This window comes from Myxocyprinus asiaticus, chromosome 6 (genome assembly GCF_019703515.2).
Source record: "Myxocyprinus asiaticus isolate MX2 ecotype Aquarium Trade chromosome 6, UBuf_Myxa_2, whole genome shotgun sequence".
Classification (NCBI taxonomy): domain Eukaryota; kingdom Metazoa; phylum Chordata; class Actinopteri; order Cypriniformes; family Catostomidae; genus Myxocyprinus; species Myxocyprinus asiaticus.
The window spans coordinates 13,081,907-13,099,885 of NC_059349.1; the positions used below are offsets into that span (position 1 = coordinate 13,081,907).

At 38.9% G+C, this 17,979-nt stretch overlaps 1 protein-coding gene across 1 annotated transcript; it reads left to right on the forward strand.

Annotated features, from left to right (window-relative positions):
• Positions 1-1,349: 1,349 nt before the first annotated feature.
• LOC127442482 (choline-phosphate cytidylyltransferase A-like) lies at positions 1,350-16,988 on the forward strand. Its single transcript, XM_051700549.1, has 9 exons — positions 1,350-1,553; positions 5,659-5,781; positions 5,861-5,960; positions 7,941-8,057; positions 8,305-8,456; positions 11,261-11,339; positions 11,581-11,723; positions 11,861-12,049; positions 14,706-16,988. Exons 2-9 carry the CDS (start codon positions 5,674-5,676, stop codon positions 14,940-14,942), a joined length of 1,125 nt encoding a protein of 374 aa, XP_051556509.1. The 5' UTR covers positions 1,350-1,553; positions 5,659-5,673; the 3' UTR covers positions 14,943-16,988.
• Positions 16,989-17,979: the final 991 nt, after the last annotated feature.

The window sequence follows — 17,979 nt, forward strand, 5'->3', positions numbered from 1 at the left end:
TACCTGGGGGCTTGCAGCAAATGAGTGGGAGAGCTTTGTTCCAGGGTATACCGGTTTCTCCATTTTCTCCGAGAAGGTCAGAAGTGGGGATGTTGTCGAGAGGAAGAAAGTGTTAGTTGATAGGGGCTGTGGCTCTGGTGTTTCTGGAGACTGAAGTAAGTTATCTTGGTTTTCTTGGCTTTTTTCCAGAAAGTTGTCCTTGGGTGCTGAATCTTGGAAGTAGCCACCCTTTGCCTAGAATCAGCTGTAAACTTAATGAAGTATTTACAATCATGAACTCCTTCAATTCCCGAACTCCTTTAATATTCAACAGTATTGAAGAAGTTCCCGTGTATAATGGACAGATGTTGACTGGTTTTTCTTCATCTATCATTTATCCATTTCAATTTTTTAAATAAAACATTTAGTTTGTAATGAAATCCATACATAGGCACAATTTATATATTTGTTTACAATCATTTAAGCGTAAGCTTTTAGATCAAAAGGAATTTCTAAAGGAATATTCTGGGTCCAATACAAGTTAAACTCAATTGACAGCATTTTGCCATAATGTTGATTACCACATTATTTTAACTCGTGCGTCCTTCTCTTTAAAAAAGCAAAAATCGAGTTTCCAGTGAGGCACCTACAATGGAAGTGAATGGGGCCAATTTTTGGAGGGTTTAAAGGCTGAAATGTAAAGCTTATAATTTATAAAAGCACTTACATTAGTTCCTCTGTTAAAACTTGTGTATTATTTTAGCTGTAATGTTGTTTTAATCATTGTATTTACGGTTGTTTTAGGGTTTACAGCATTATCTCATCATGGAAACAAAGCTGTAAAATTGGGTATAACTTTACACAGAAAAGGTTAGTAAGCAAATTTATCACACTAAAATCATGTTAACACACATATTGTTTACATCTTTTGAAGTGGTATTTTAACATTTACAGATTGACCCCATTCACTTCCGTTAGTGGCTCACTTTAATATTTTAACCTCACTTTTAAAGAAAAGAAGGGACGAGTCGAAGTTATTATTATTATTATTTGTAGTAATCAACATTATGCCACAAATGCAGTCGATTGAGTTTAATTTGTATTGAACCCAGGAATATTCCTCTCAGATCACGAAAAACATGAAATTCAGTCAAGTGTGTTCAAATATTTGACTGGTGGTGTATGAAATAAATCAACTCATTAATAGTGTAATTATTAAAGAGTTCTTTTCATTTGTAATACAAATGACACTATGCTCTTAATCTAACGTATTTGGTCCATAATCCCTGAATTTTCTGTTGCCATGCAGTAAAGATGGCCGGACTTTTATTTTGAAATCACAATTCCTTAGCTGCCATCTTGGAGCTGAATTAAGTTGATCCAGTCGCATTTGTGGCTTCTGTCAAATCGGAAGGGCTGAGATCACCACCATTAAGTTATTTAAATCCCAAGACACTCCCAACTACAGCTAGACTTCGACCTGTCAACAACACCCAAGACATCAAAAAGACCTTAAAGACCTTCAAAGATCCCTTTAAGACCATCGCAGCCCATAACGGCATTAAAGCACTTGGGTAAGACGCTATTAATAGTGTTTAAATGACTATAAATGTGTCCTAAAGATAGACAACAAGAACCAGCGAGTGTTTCCTGCTTTCATGACATATTCGTGGCCCAAAACGAAGCATTAAAGTGTTTATGGATCGTCTCACGGGCGTCTCAGAGATCAAGTTTTCTGGTTAAATAGTTTCACCACTGTCACTTTTATAGACACTCCTGCTCATTATGTATCAGACATACACCTCCTACATTTAGGTGTATTTATCTTTATCCCTTTGCACTGACTTGCCTTGCCTTGCACTTAATTTATTTGGTAGAAATGTACTGCATTGTAATGCATGTCCCCTGCCACTGAACCAATTACTATTCTTGTAATTGCAATATACACTGGCACAGTTGGGACTGCTGTTAATAGTATGCATGCTACAGCCCTTGGGAGGATTCATTCTCACTCTATACTGTTAGATTAGAGAATGAAACAGAGAAGGTTTGTGTTGGCTTTATAAGCTAGATTGCTGGATATATCTACTTCTCAATGTTATCACTGCCAGATCTCTAAAATAGGGTCCTATGTAGATGTGCCAGTTTTAAGCGTGTCATAGGAGATGTAATGCTGTGTCCAGGGCACATTCCTCAACCCTTCACTTGATTCACTCATGCATTCATCCTGAGAAGAGTCAAGGCTCTGTGTTCAGACAAAGGAATGATTGGAATGAGGAAGGATTTGGGCAAGGTTTGCGATAGGCTCTTCCTGGACATGACCATCATGTTGATGTTGGACTCTGTTTTTAATACTGTGTTTTTCTTTGACTATTGTTTTGACACATGATACACTTGAGTAATTTTGACTTGCAGTTTATCACTGCTAAATGCTAGCGATAGACCGATATATGTTTTTTACCGATTAATCGGTGCCGATATTTTTTTTTTATTATTATTCCTTTAGGACGGTTTGGTTCTGCGGTATAACAGTGGCTTCTGGAGGTAAAATAGCTACAGTTACTGACACCTCGTGGGGATTTGATGTATCTAAATCTTTTATTATTGACAATATTCATCCACACATCCACATCTTATTATTTTGACTAGATAATCATGTGTTCTAAATTGAAAATGTGAGTGCATGCAAAGAAAAATGTGACTAGATGGAAGCGTCAGCATATACAGGTGCATCTCAATAAATTAAAATGTCGTGGAAAAGTTCATTTATTTCAGTAATTCAACTCAAATTGTGAAACTCGTGTATTAAATAAATTCAATGCACACAGACTGAAGTAGTTTAAGTCTTTGGTTCTTTTAATTGTGATGATTTTGGCTCACATTTAACAAAAACCCACCAATTCACTATCTCAAAAAATTAGAATATGGTGACATGCCAATCAGCTAATCAACTCAAAACACCTGCAAAGGTTTCCTGAGCCTTCAAAATGGTCTCTCAGTTTGGTTCACTAGGCTACACAATCATGGGGAAGACTGCTGATCTGACAGTTGTCCAGAAGACAATCATTGACACCCTTCACAAGGAGGGTAAGCCACAAACATTCATTGCCAAAGAAGCTGACTGTTCACAGAGTGCTGTATCCAAGCATGTTAACAGAAAGTTGAGTGGAAGGAAAAAGTGTGGAAGAAAAAGATGCACAACCAACCGAGAGAACCGCAGCCTTATGAGGATTGTCAAGCAAAATCGATTCAAGAATTTGGGTGAACTTCACAAGGAATGGACTGAGGCTGGGGTCAAGCCATCAAGAGCCACCACACACAGACATGTCAAGGAATTTGGCTACAGTTGTCGTATTCCTCTTGTTAAGCCACTCCTGAACCACAGACAACGTCAGAGGTGTCTTACCTGGGCTAAGGAGAAGAAGAACTGGACTGTTGCCCAGTGGTCCAAAGTCCTCTTTTCAGATGAGAGCAAGTTTTGTATTTCATTTGGAAACCAAGGTCCTAGAGTCTGGAGGAAGGGTGGAGAAGCTCATAGCCCAAGTTGCTTGAAGTCCAGTGTTAAGTTTCCACAGTCTGTGATGATTTGGGGTGCAATGTCATCTGCTGGTGTTGGTCCATTGTGTTTTTTGAAAACCAAAGTCACTGCATCCATTTACCAAGAAATTTTGGAGCACTTCATGCTTCCTTCTGCTGACCAGCTTTTTAAAGATGCTGATTTCATTTTCCAGCAGGATTTGGCACCTGCCCACACTGCCAAAAGCACCAAAAGTTGGTTAAATGACCATGGTGTTGGTGTGCTTGACTGGCCAGCAAACTCACCAGACCTGAACCCCATAGAGAATCTATGGGGTATTGTCAAGAGGAAAATGAGAAACAAGAGACCAAAAAATGCAGATGAGCTGAAGGCCACTGTTAAAGAAACCTGGGCTTCCATACCACCTCAGCAGTGCCACAAACTGATCACCTCCATGCCATGCCGAATTGAGGCAGTAATTAAAGCAAAAGGAGCCCCTACCAAGTATTGAGTACATATACAGTAAATGAACATACTTTCCAGAAGGCCAACAATTCACTAAAAATGTTTTTTTTATTGGTCTTATGATGTATTCTAATTTTTTGAGATAGTGAATTGGTGGGTTTTTGTTAAATGTGAGCCAAAATCATCACAATTAAAAGAACCAAAGACTTAAACTACTTCAGTCTGTGTGCATTGAATTTATTTAATACACAAGTTTCACAATTTGAGTTGAATTACTGAAATAAATGAACTTTTCCACGACATTCTAATTTATTGAGATGCACCTGTACATTGTGTGTATACAAACAAGATAAATGTATATCCTCATTAAAGCGCATCTGGTGAAAAAAATATATTTATACAACCCTTTCTTTTGGTGAATATATATATAGGTTATAAAAAGTTTAATTTTGTAAATACATTTTGACCATTGTAACGGAACCAAGTCTATGTCATTTCAAAATAAGAGTCCCCAGTTTATTTCCATCTTGTGTGTAGTTAAAAGTCCTGCGTTATGCACCAAATCTTAATTTATTTCTGGTTATTATTGGGATTTTGGCTACACAAAAAACGGCATCTGTGATTTTAGTCATTTTGGACTCTTGTAGCCTCTATGTCTGTGCCCGTTATAGTAAGGAAATACTTTTTTTAACATTCTGTAAATCCTTTTTAAAAACTATCGGTTGATTATTAGTTATCAGCTTTTCCACTACTTTAGTTATCGGTTCGGAAAATCCACTATCGGTCGATCTCTACTAAATGCCACATTATTTTGATACTTTTGGTGAATTTCAAGAAGGTCATATATATTTCACATCAAAATAAAAACCAGTTATATTTTACAATTATATTAGCCTATAAACATTTCTGGGGCCGTTAATTAATTAATTAATTATTATTTTTTTGCATTGTTTGTGACATTGTTTTCATGATAAATAAGCACATTTCCCCCAAAATTTCTCATTACTGTAATGCGGCAATGAAAATCATTCTGTACAGTGTCACAATGCTGTATTTGAAAATCGAAATTAAATTCAGAGCAAGAAATAGGCCTAATACTGTATAGGCCTATTTCTAATTACACGACTAACCTTACATTACAGTTATGAGAGTTGTGCTTAATGGTCATGTAAATAGTCTTTTTTGTTTTTATTTAGGGGTGAAATATGACCTGGACATAGTCTTTTCAAATCATGTTTTTCTTTGTTTTACAACAAACATTCCATATAGAAAAGATTTATTAAAGTTGAAAAGATTACTGTATGTTCTACCTGAAATGTGTAAGAAATATATGTTGGCATAAATGTATATGCAAAATTCATAGAAGACTCTTTGATGTTTCTAATTTGATGTTACAAAATCCAAACAGAAATGTTTTACAAATGTGTATATGTTTCCTATTAACATGCAAGGAAAGTATTGTTCTTATAATTGTTAGATTAATCATACAGGCTTTTATTTATCTTGTACGAAATTCATACCGTGAAATGGGCCACTTTCATAGCATGAAACCTACTTTAAGTATGAGATATGTCAGAACATCCAGTATATACATTTGGAAAGAAGAAAGGTCTGTATGACTTGCAATATCCATCTTATAAGCCATTTAAGCATCATTTACACTGTTTTTTTGTTTGTTTGTTTTTTTGTCTGTAAAGTCTCACAGAGCCTGAATGGAGGCCCACGGTTCAGGACGACAATCCAGGAAGAGAAAGAGAGAAGGATCAAATGGAGAAGCAGAGGAGGGCGAGAAACCCCTGAAGTTCAAGCGTTGCACAGTGGTGAGTGGGATAAAGGTGAAAGAGAGTGTGTATGTGTGTACAGATTAGAGATGGTATTGTTATGTTTCTCGCCCCTCAGGGTCTGAAATACCCAGCTCCATATGCAGATGAGCTTGAGTCAATGGAAGATAAGCCATATCAGCGTGTCACCATGGAGGAAGCTCAGAGGGGCACTCCACGTAAGTTAATAGTCCTCTGAAACCAAATCCTCCCACACATGTATTCACATATTGCATGCACACTGGGAAACTACATATTACTTTCATTCTCTGGCAACAAGAACATTTTTAGTCAGTTATTTGATGGTTCTATACACACCATATTACTCTAGCTACTATAGAAACTTACTACAGAAATTATGGACTTTTGAATGACGAATTGCTTATTCTATTCCTCATTTGTTAGTCACTTTGGATAAAAGCGACCGCTAAATGACTAAATTAAAAAAGTATCACAGTATGCTTGTAAGAGAGTTTCTTAACTATGAGCACTTTTGGTCCTGTGGACGTTTAGAAAATAAACTCCCTTAAAACACACCATTCAAACTCTCACTAGTTTATTTAATTTGTCTACTAACAATGTCCAACAGTGGACATACAACATCAGGAGAATTCTGTCATTTTTGTTCTGAAAGTCATGAATATTGCCACCACAATACATCTCAAATGATTTTTTTTTTTTTTTTGTAATAAAATGGCAGATTTCTTTTGTCTTGCTAAGGCTAATTTCATAGGTAGCATTTTATGTATCCAAAATACACACAATACAAAAAAAAAAAAAAATAATCTAAATTTTTTGGCATAGGAATTTCACAAAATTACAGCGTGATTTTGGGGGGTGGTTCTCCCCTTTTCTCCCCAATTTTGGAATGCCCAATTCCCAATGTGCTCTAAGTCCTCGTGGTGGTGTAGTGACTCACCTCAATCCGGGTGGCGGAGGACGAATCTCAGTTGCCTCCGCATCTGAGACCGTCAATCTGCGCATCTTATCACGTGGCTTGTTGAGCGCATTACCGTGGAGACCTAGCGCGTGTGGAGGCTTCACCCTATTCTCTGCGGCATCCACGCACAACTCACTGCGCGCCCCATCGAGAGCGAGAACCACTTTATAACGACCACGAGGAGGTTAACCCAACGTGACTCTACCCTCCCTAGTAACCGGGCCAATTGGTTGCTTAGGAGACCTGACTGGAGACACTCAGCATGCCCTAAATTCGAACTTGCGACTCCAGGTGTGGTAGTCAGCGTCTTTACTTGCTGAGCTACCCAGGCCCCCTAAGAACATACATTTTTTATAAATAAATCATTTTGGGTGCTTGGGTAGCTCAGCGAATATTGACGCTGTCTACCACACCTGGAGTCGTGAGTTCAAATCCAGGGTGTTCTGAGTGACTCCAGCCAGGTCTCCTAAGCAACCAAATTGGCCCGGTTGCTAGGGAGGGTAGAGTCACATGGGGTAACCTCCTCGTGGTCACGATTAGTGGTTCTCGTTCTTAATGGGGCGTGTAGTAAGTTGTGCGTGGATCGCGGAGAGTAGCATGAGCCTCCACATGCTGTGAGTCTCCACTGTGTCATGCACAACGAGCCACGTGATAAGATGTGCGGATTGACTGTCTCAGAAATGGAGGCAACTGAGACTTTTCCTCCGCCACCTGGATTGAGGTGAGTAACTGTGCCACCACGAAGACCTACTAAGTAGTGGGAATTGGGCATTCCAAATTGGGGAGAAAAGGGGATAAAAATAAATAAATTTCACACAATCAATATTGAAATAGTTTCCATCTTTATCATAATTTTGATAATGTAATTATTTTGATGGATACTTTAAGATTAAAATCTGGGACAAGGGTAAAACAGTAAAATCTATACATAAAAGGTAATTTGAAAAGTAGAAAAAAAAAATAGATAATGAAGACATGGATAAAAGTTTTCAAAAATGTTTTATAGTTTTAACAAAAATAAAACCCTGGGAAATGAAAGTGCCCAAAATTCAAGGATATTTGTTTTTGATCTTTTAAGGATGTTTATTTTTTTTAAATATTCATTTTGTTAAATTGGTCTTTCAGAAATTCTCATAGCCATTATCAATTCTGAATATGTGTCTAAATTTAGTAGTTGCTTTGATGCCATGAAAGGTGATACCCTCTTTTCTCCTGTTAGCTGACAGGCCTGTGCGAGTGTATGCTGATGGTATCTTCGACATGTTCCACTCAGGACATGCCCGTGCTCTAATGCAGGCTAAATGTCTTTTCCCCAACACTCACCTCATTGTAGGCGGTAAGTTTAGTTAAGATAAGAGTGTTTTTCTATTGATCATTGAGTCTTTGTATATGTGTTCCGGTTTAATGGTTTCTTTTAAAGTATAATGGTTAATTTTAAAGGTGCTGTGAGCAATTTTTTAAATGTACCTACTTCCTGAAAGTTGCCTGCTGCAGAGTTATTGAACTAGGCTTCATTGAGAATTGAGCACAGAGCCCATGTTAATGTCAGAGCTGTATTAAGTGCCTCTTCCACCTCAACGCAGTGTGCAGCGATGACCTCACACACAAGTTAAAGGGCTTCACCGTCATGAATGAGGACGAGCGCTATGATGCGATTAGCCACTGTCGCTATGTGGACGAGGTGGTCCGGAATGCTCCATGGACTCTCACGCCTGAGTTCCTGACCAAGCATCGGGTAAGAACACCGAGAATAGAACAGTAATACATTTAAACAAACCCCTTTAGCCCTGACTATAATATGAATATAGCACAGAATCAAGTTACTTATTGCTTCTATAAAATTGTTACTACATATTAAAAATATTAAGGGTAACACTTTACAATAAAGTTCCATTTGTTAATATTTGTTAACTACATTAGTTAACATGAACTAACAAAGAACAGCATTTATTAATCTTGGTTAATGTTAATTTCAACATGTAAAACGTGTACGTTAACATTAATGCAATATGAACTAACAATGAACAATTGTATTTTTATCAAATCAAATCAAATCACTTTATTGTCACACAGCCATATACACAGGTGCAATGGTGTGTGAAATTCTTGGTTGCAGTTCCGATCAACATAGCAGTCGTGACAGTGATAAAGACATATAACAATCTACAGTAACATCAAATTAACACAACACAATTTAAACATCTGTTATACACATAATTACACTCAACAATATACAAATAATAACATAGACTGTACAGTATACAATACGCACTATATAGATACACATTATTCAATAAAAATAACAATAAAAAATAAAAATATATAAAAAAAGTGTATATATATATATATATATATATATATATATATATATAGAATGTACAGTATTGTACTGTATTGACATTCAGGCTGTCGGTTGATAGTCAGTTGTTAAGAGAGAATATAATATAATAATAATAATATAATTTATGACAGTCCGGTGTGAGATATAAGAGTAAGGGTAATAAAGTGCAGTGCTGATGTATTTGATCGTGGGAGATCAAGAGTTCAGAAGTCTGATTGCTTGGGGGAAGAAGCTATCATGGAGTCGGCTGGTGCGGGTCCTGATGCTGCGATACCACCTGCCTGATGGTAGCAGTGAGAACAGCCCATGGCTCGGGTGGCTGGAGTCTCTGATGATCCTCCGAGCTTTTTTCACACACCGCCTTGTATATATTTCCTGGAGGCAGGGAAGCTCACCTCCGATGATGTGTCTGGCAGTTCGCACCACCCTTTGCAGTGCTTTGCGGTTGTGGGCGGTGCTATTGCCGTACCAGGCGGAGATGCAGCCAGTCAGGATGCTCTCTACAGTGCAGGTGTAGAACCGTGTGAGGATGTGGCGGTTAATTCCAAACTTCCTCAGCCGTCTCAGGAAGAAGAGGCGCTGATGAGCCTTCTTCACAACGACTTCAGTGTGGATGGACCATGTGAGTTCCTCAGTGATGTGGACACCCAGGAACTTGAAGCTGCTGACTCTCTCCACTGGTGCTCCATTGATGGTGATGGGACTGTGTTCTCTGTCTTTTCTTCTGAAGTCAACCACAAGCTCCTTTGTCTTACTGACGTTGAGGGAGAGGTTGTGCTCCTGACACCAGTGTGTCAGAGTGTGCACCTCCTCTCTGTAGGCTGTTTCATCATTGTCAGTGATCAGACCTACCACCGTCGTGTCATCAGCAAACTTAATGATGGCATTGGAGCTATGTGTTGCCACACAGTCGTGTGTACAAGGAATACAGTAGTGGGCTGAGAACACAGCCCTGCGGGGCTCCAGTGTTGAGGGTCAGTGATGAGGAGATGTTGCTGCCTATTCTAACCACCTGGCGTCTGCTTGACAGGAAGTCCAGGATCCAGCTGCACAGCGAGCTGTTTAAGCCCAGAGCCCTGAGTTTCTCATCTAGCTTGGAGGGCACTATGGTGTTGAATGCTGAGCTGTAGTCTACAACAACATTCTCACATAAGTGTTCTTTTTTTCCAGGTGGGAGAGAGCAGTGTGTAGTGTAGATGCAATGGCATCATCAGTGGAGCGGTTGTTGCGGTAAGCAAACTGCAGCGGGTCAAGAGAGAGTGGCAATACAGAGCAGATGTAATCTCTGATTAGTCTCTCAAAACATTTGCTGATGATGGGGGTCAGAGCAACAGGACGCCAGTCATTTAAACAAGTTATTTTTGATTGTTTTGGAACAGGCACAATGGTGGATGTTTTAAAGCATGTGGGGACTACAGACAAAGAGAGGGAAAGGTTGAAAATGTCCGTAAAAACACCAGCCAGCTGGTTCGCGCATGCTCTGATGACGCGGCCCGGAATGCCGTCTGGGCCAGCGGCTTTGCGGATATTCACCCGTCGGAAGGATCGGGTTACATCCGCTACAGAGACGGAGAGTGAACTAACCTCTGTATCTTCGGCCACGAGAGCTCTCTCCGCAAGGGTGGTGTTATTTCCCTCGAAACGAGCATAAAAAGTATTTAGCTCATCCGGTAGAGAGGCAGCGGTGTTCATGGCGGAGTTTTTATTCCCTTTAAAGTCCGTGATGATGTTAATTCCCTGCCACATGCTTCTAGAGTTGGTGGTGTTAAACTGTCCTTCAACCTTACTCCTGTACTGGCGTTTTGCGGTTCTGATAGTTTTTCGGAGGGCATAACTGGCTTGTTTATGCTCCTCCACGTTCCCGGAATTGAAAGCGGAGGTCCGCACATGAAGTGCCGCGCGAACATCGCTATTGATCCAAGGTTTCTGATTCGGATAGATTCGTACAGTTCTGGTCGGAACGACGTCCTCTACGCACGTTCTGATGAAACACATTACGCTATCAGTGTAAAGCTCAACTAGCATTAGCAGAAAAGATTAATAAATGCTGTAAAAATATATTGTTGATTGTTAGCTCTTGATAACTAATGCATTAACTAACACTACCAAGTGCAACATTATTGTAAAATGTTACCATATTAAGGTCACAAGTTTTTGAGTTTTCGTGTTTGATAAAAGACTATGTTTTGATACCTCAGATTGACTTTGTGGCCCATGATGACATCCCATACTCATCAGCTGGCAGTGACGATGTTTACAAGCACATCAAAGAAGCAGGTGAGGACAGAAAATAGAGAAACGGGTCTTTATTCTTTTTTTTATGAGAAAATCAGTGACCGAAGGGTTGTGCATCCCAGTTTTAGTTTATAAGGCTTGATGCCAGTATTGAAAAACTATTGTTTTTCAACGACTTTATTATCCATGAATTGTAACCATTGTGCTCTTGTGCACCTTGTAATAAGTGCACTGGCTACTTGCTTAATTAGAGCACTTATCTCTTTATTATGGGCTTCTGCAGGAATGTTTGCACCAACCCAAAGGACAGAGGGCATTTCGACCTCTGACATCATCACACGAATCGTTCGAGATTACGACGTGTATGTGAGACGTAATCTTCAACGTGGCTACACCGCGAAAGAGCTTAACGTCAGCTTCATCAATGTGTGTGCTCTTAAGTTTATGTGTTTATTGCCATAGCATGGTTTCAAATTCAAGACTAGATTGTCTTTGACAAGTAATGCTTTTTTCATTAAAGCTAAAAGATAAATGTGTTGTTGTGCTTTATTTCTGATGCCCAGGAAAAGAAGTACCACCTTCAGGAGCGTGTGGACAAGGTGAAGAAGAAGGTGAAGGACGTAGAAGAGAAGAGTAAAGAGTTTGTGCAGAAAGTGGAGGAGAAGAGCATCGACCTCATCCAGAAATGGGAGGAGAAATCCCGCGAGTTAATTGGCAACTTCTTGCAGATGTTTGGACCGGAGGGAGCATTGGTGAGCATTTAGTAACACTAGAGCAATTTTGTTTTGAGACAAATCAAAGCGATAGCTCTGTTCCAAAACTTGTTGATCTATATAAATGTGCTAAATGGACATTTTGGACCATTCCGATGCATCTAGCTGTTTTTCCTCCATCTCACACCATGAGCATCAGGTTTTTTTGTAGGAATGAGAAATATAAGGAATTTAAGGATTCTGGTTCCTCTTAACAGTTCCAGATCCTTAATGATTGATTATTTTAGTACTTTAGAGGAAGAAATATTTTAGATGATTGAATATTTTAACAGGACAGATTCTTGCAAAAGGTGTGTTTACACAGTCTTTTTAATTAAGATGTTTTGTTAATTCGTTATTTACTTTGAATACCACTAATTACAACAAAACATTTAATTTTTATAAGAACCAGTTGATGAGAGTCATTTGTCCAATAATTGAGCTACATGGCTAGAGCTGCATATTTTGAGCTGCTCTCAAAAGAACCTGCTCATAAGGGTCATTCGTTCAATAATTGGACTACACTCGTCGCGCTGAACTATCCCAACCTTATTTTTAAGAGACTGTGTCAACTTAAAAACAGTTCAACTTGGGGGGCCTGGGTAGCTCCATGGTAAAAGACGCTACCACCCCTGGAGTTCGCTAGTTCGAATCCCAGGGCGTGCTGAGTGACTCCAGTCAGGTCTCCTGAGCAACCAAATTGACCCAGTTGCTAGGAAGGGTAGAGTCACATGGGGTAACCTCCTCGTGGTCGCTATACTGTGGTTCGTTCTCGGTGGGGCGCGTGGTGAGTTGAGCGTGGATGCCGCGGTGGATGGCATGAAGCCTCTACACGCACTATGTCTCCGTGGCAACGCGCTCAACAAGCCGCGTGATAAGATGTGCGGGTTGGCAGTCTCTGACGCGGAGGCAGCTGGGATTCGTCCTCCGCCACCCGGATTGAGGTGAATCACTACGTGACCACGAGGACTTAAAAAGTGCATTGGGAATTGGGCATTCCAAATTGGGTGAAGAAAAAAAAAAAAAAAAAAAAAAAAACAGTTAAACTTTTAAAAAAGGTGTCTTGGGGCACTTGCATTTGTTTTATCCTCTTGCAATCCATCACTTTTTAATGCAAAAATTTTAAAAACTGAAATGTAACCTAAGTTACCTACAGGAAACATCTTCGGTCATCACTCAAAATAGAACTAAGAGACGTGGCACAGTTGCATCCAATAGAGTTTGTCATTAGCATGTTGCTAAGCTAATGAAGATAACCATAAATTTATTTATACTTATTATTCTTTTCTTGCCTGCCATCTTGGAAGAATGAAGCAATTTCATGTGTTGCACTGCGAAATGTGTCAAACGCAAGTGCGCATCGCATTCGCAAGCTGCATCTGAAGCTAAGGCAGCTGACTTAGTGCCTTGCTGCCTTATCAGATAATGGCTTAACCAACAGCGTTTTTATAGAAATGGATCTCTTAAGGAAACTAGTCTCAGAACAGTTTGAAAGGCACCTTAATTTCATCCTACCTTCATTCGGATGCAGCTTCAGTGTTGTAGGAAGGGGTGCTACAATGGTCATTATCATAACTCTTCTACAGCCTTCTATAGTCAGTTCTATAGTCTATAGTCAATGAACTACTGTCATGGTGGAGCAAACAGTTTGAGCAAACAGTTAGTTACACAGCGCACACCCTTGAGTACATAGATATTTTACTGCCACAGTAAAGTAAGAACGTACCTGGTACGTACTGTGGCAAGTATGTAAAACAGGACTGCATCCTTGAATTTGTGTCTGTGTTTGCGTACTTATGTAGCATATGTTTCTGCCTACTACATTGAGATTCCTACTTTCATTGGATATTTGAAGAATGCCCATCCAGGTTTGAAAACGCCCACAGATTAGGAAACACACTTTATTGTTCCACAGAGACCTATACTTTGAGGATTTGGCCAAAACAAGTTATCCTATAAGGCAGCATAATGCTAAGATAATTAGTTTCAGGTTTTTGTGCACTTACACTATACATTATGCACTCGGTCATTTAATGTTTGAATTCTCAAAAGGTAGTATTAGAGCTTTAAATGTTTATTTACTAAATGGAAGCATTTGCCGTTTTTCAGCTGACGAAAGTGACATTTCAAATGCACGCAATGTGTTGCCACTAGCTTTAGCACATTAGCCAACCTCTTATATCTTATGGAGTGATGGTAAAGCATTTCTCACATTTGTAAGGTGCTATCGTAACAATTGTTTTGTCAGGCCAGCATCGCTGGCAGGTAATCCTGCCCCTTCCTCTGCGTAGGGCAAGCTGCAACCATTTGAGTCCATGAAGTGTCCAACATTCCACACTTTGTTATTACAGTTGAAGAAGTATTTCATCCGGGTACTCATAGTACACTTAATTTCTTTGCATTTTCAGTGTCAATACAGTACTTGCACTACAAAATGGTGTTGAATAGTGCAGAAGTATGTGATTTGGGATGCAGCTGTTTGGGATACTGTTGATCGTTTCATGTAGACTGCTATAGACACTACTACACCAACAGGCGAACACGAAATTCGTGAATCCATACTTGGATGACTTCAGTTATATCATTTACATCACAAATATCCATTGCTTCACTCAAGCTCTGTTATTGGCCCTCTTTTCATCTTCCTTTCTAACAGAAGCACATGCTGAAGGAGGGTAAGGGGCGTATGCTACAGGCCATCAGTCCACGGCACAGCCCAAGCAGCAGTCCTACACGAGAACGGTCCCCCTCTCCGACCTTCCGTCTGCCCTTCTTCACCAAAACCTCCCCTCCCTCCTCCCCCTCCTCACATCACAGCAGTGCGCTGGCCAGCTACACCTATGCCGCCCGTGGACATGCCATCAGTGAGGATGAGGAGGATGAGGAGGATTAGAGTGCAACAGCACACAATGCATCTGTCTTCCAAGACTGGCAATCTGACCTCAGAAACTAAGCAATCCTTAAACACTCAATTGCTTTGTGTATTTTTGCTGAGGGTTATAATTGAGCACACAGAGGTCACGGTCAGACCTTAGATGTTCTTGTTTAGAACGTAGTGACCATAGTCAGTTGCAGTTTGTGAAGGTTTTAGGACATCGTCAGTGATGAGATGCGATTATTTCAACTTTTGCATCTCGTCTTGAATTATGCAGGATTGACTATTTTGTGTTTTAGAATGAGTGTACATGGTATTAATACATTTCATTTTTGTTGCTGGGTTCAGAGTTCCGATTAATATGATTTTAATGGTCTTATAATATATAATTGTTAGACATCACATAGGTAATGTTGTATTTCCTGGAGTGGGCAAGATTGGCGAGCAATGTCGAAATCGCTGCAACTTTGCACGCACAGTCTTTATACAAGAGATTAAGAAATTATTGAAGAAAATGGTTATAATTGTAATTACAATACACAATACAGTGGCAATAAAAAGTATGTGAACCCTTTGGAATTAACTGGTTTTCTGCATTAATTGGTCATAAAATGTGTCACAAGTATAGACAAACAACAGTGTGCTTAAGCTAACAACACACAATTATAATCTTTCATGTCTTTATTGAACACATCCCATTAAACATTCACAGTGCTGTGGAAAAAGTTAATGAACCCTTGGATTTAATAACTGGCCGATCCTCCTTTGGCAGCAATAACCTCAACTAAGCATTTTGAGGCTCTCTTGGTCATTCCACAGCATTTCTATTGGGTTAAGGTCTGGGCTCTGACTGGGCCACTCCAAAAGGTGGATTTTTTTTTTTTTTTTTTTAAGCCATTCTGTAGAGGATTTACTTGTTTAGGTTAATTGTCCTGCTGTATTACCCAACTGCACACAGCCACCCTGACATTATCCTGAAGGATATTTTGGTAAACTTAATTTTTCCCTTGATGATGGCAAGCAGTCCAGGCTCCAAAGCAGCCCCAAATCATAATGCTCCCTCCACAATACTTCACCGTTGGGACGATGTTTTCATGTTGGTATGCGGTGCCCTTTTTATGCCATACGTAGTGCTGTGTGATTTTCCCAATCAATTCAATATTTGCCCAGTAGTTTTGTGGAGTGTCAAGGTAGTCCTTGACAAACTTCAGGCCCACAGCAATGATTTTGTTAAAAAGCAGCAGCTTCCTTTGTGGTGTCCTGCCATGGACACCATGCCTGTTTAATGTTTTCCGTACAGTAGACTCATGACAGAGATGTTAACCAGTTTCAATGATTCCTTCCTTAAGAGCTGTCACTCTAGGGTTCTTTTTTACCTCTGAGCATTCTGCAGTGGGCACTTTGAGTCATCTTGGCTTGATGGCCACTTCTACGGAGAGTAGCCACAGTACTAAATCATCTCCATTTATAGACTATTTGTCTAAATGTGGACAGATGAATAAATAAGCTCTTCAAGATAAATTTGTAACCCTTTCCAGCTTTATGCAAAGCAACAATTGATTGTAGTTCTTCTGAGATCTCTTTTGCAAAGCATGATCCACGTCAGCAGATCATTCATGTGAATATCAAACTCAAAATATACTTTTTCAAACCAACACTGTGAATTTTTGAACGATGTATTAAATATGTACAAGAACAATACAATAATTTGTGTGTTATTAATTCAAACAAATTGTTTATTCATTATTGTAACTTAAAATCTGGTTTGATATTCATCTAAGATAAATTTGTACATAAATGCAGGTAATTCCAAAGGGTTCACATACATTTTCTTGCCACTGTATGTAAAAGTAATCAAGCATGATTTTGATTTTGACCTGCACACTCTCAGTGATGTTGAATGAAAGCTTGCTCAAATTACTTTTTTGTTGTTGTTGTTGATATTTTGTGTCCTGCTTAGTGACTTTTAAAGTTTGACCATCTGTGTATTTGGGTTAAATGATCTATTTTGAAAAGAGGTTAAGTTGTTGTACTGTAAGAAGAAATTAAATGGCAATTACTGTTCTTTATGTACTCTTTTCATCTGTCACTTTGATTGAAAGAGCTTTTTAGAAACAACTTCTTAAAGGAATGTTCCGGGTTAAATACAAGTTAAGCTCAATCGACAGCATTTGTGGCATAATATTGATTACCACAAAAATGCATTTCGACGCGTTCCTCCTTTTCTTTACAAAAAAAAAAGCAAAAGCAAAAATCTGGGTTACAGTGACACAATGAAAGTGAACATGGCCAATTTTTAGAGGGTTTAAACAGAAATGTGAAGCTTATAATTTTATAAAAGCACTTACATTTATTCTTCTGTTAAAACTCATGTATTATTTGAGCTGTAAAGTTGTTTAAATTGTAATTTTTACAGTAGTTTTAGGGTTGTTGACAAAGTTGTAAAATTGGCTATAACTTTACACAGAAAAGTGATTTTATCACACTAAAATCATGTTTTAACACATATCCTGTATGTCTTGTGACTATACTTTTTAAAGTATTTTAACCTTAAAAAAAATTGGCCCCATTCACATCCATTGTAAGTGCTTTACTGGAACCTCGTTTATTCTTCTTTTAAAGAAAAACAGGTATGAGTTGAAATAATTTTTTGTGGTAATCAACATTATGCCACAAATGCTGTCGACTGAGCTTAACTTGTATTGAAACCAGAACACTCCTTGAAGTTTTAAGGGCTAGTTTAGTTGAGGTTTTCAACTGAAACTTGAATATTTCTTTTAGGCAAGGCTTGTACATGATAAAGTTCTGTGTGGAAGTATTGATAACTGAGAAATGAGGCAAAGGAATGTTCTAGGTTAAATACGATTTAAGCTTCACAAATGCTGTCGATTAAAACAGAAAATAATTCCATCTTGTCCCTCAATTTGTAAAAAACAAACAAAAAACCATGTTGGCAGTCACACTTGCAATGGGGTATGAATGTGGCAAACAAACAATGATTGCCCCATAGACGTATCTTTTAAATGGATTTGTGTCGTTTTTTTGTTTTTATGAA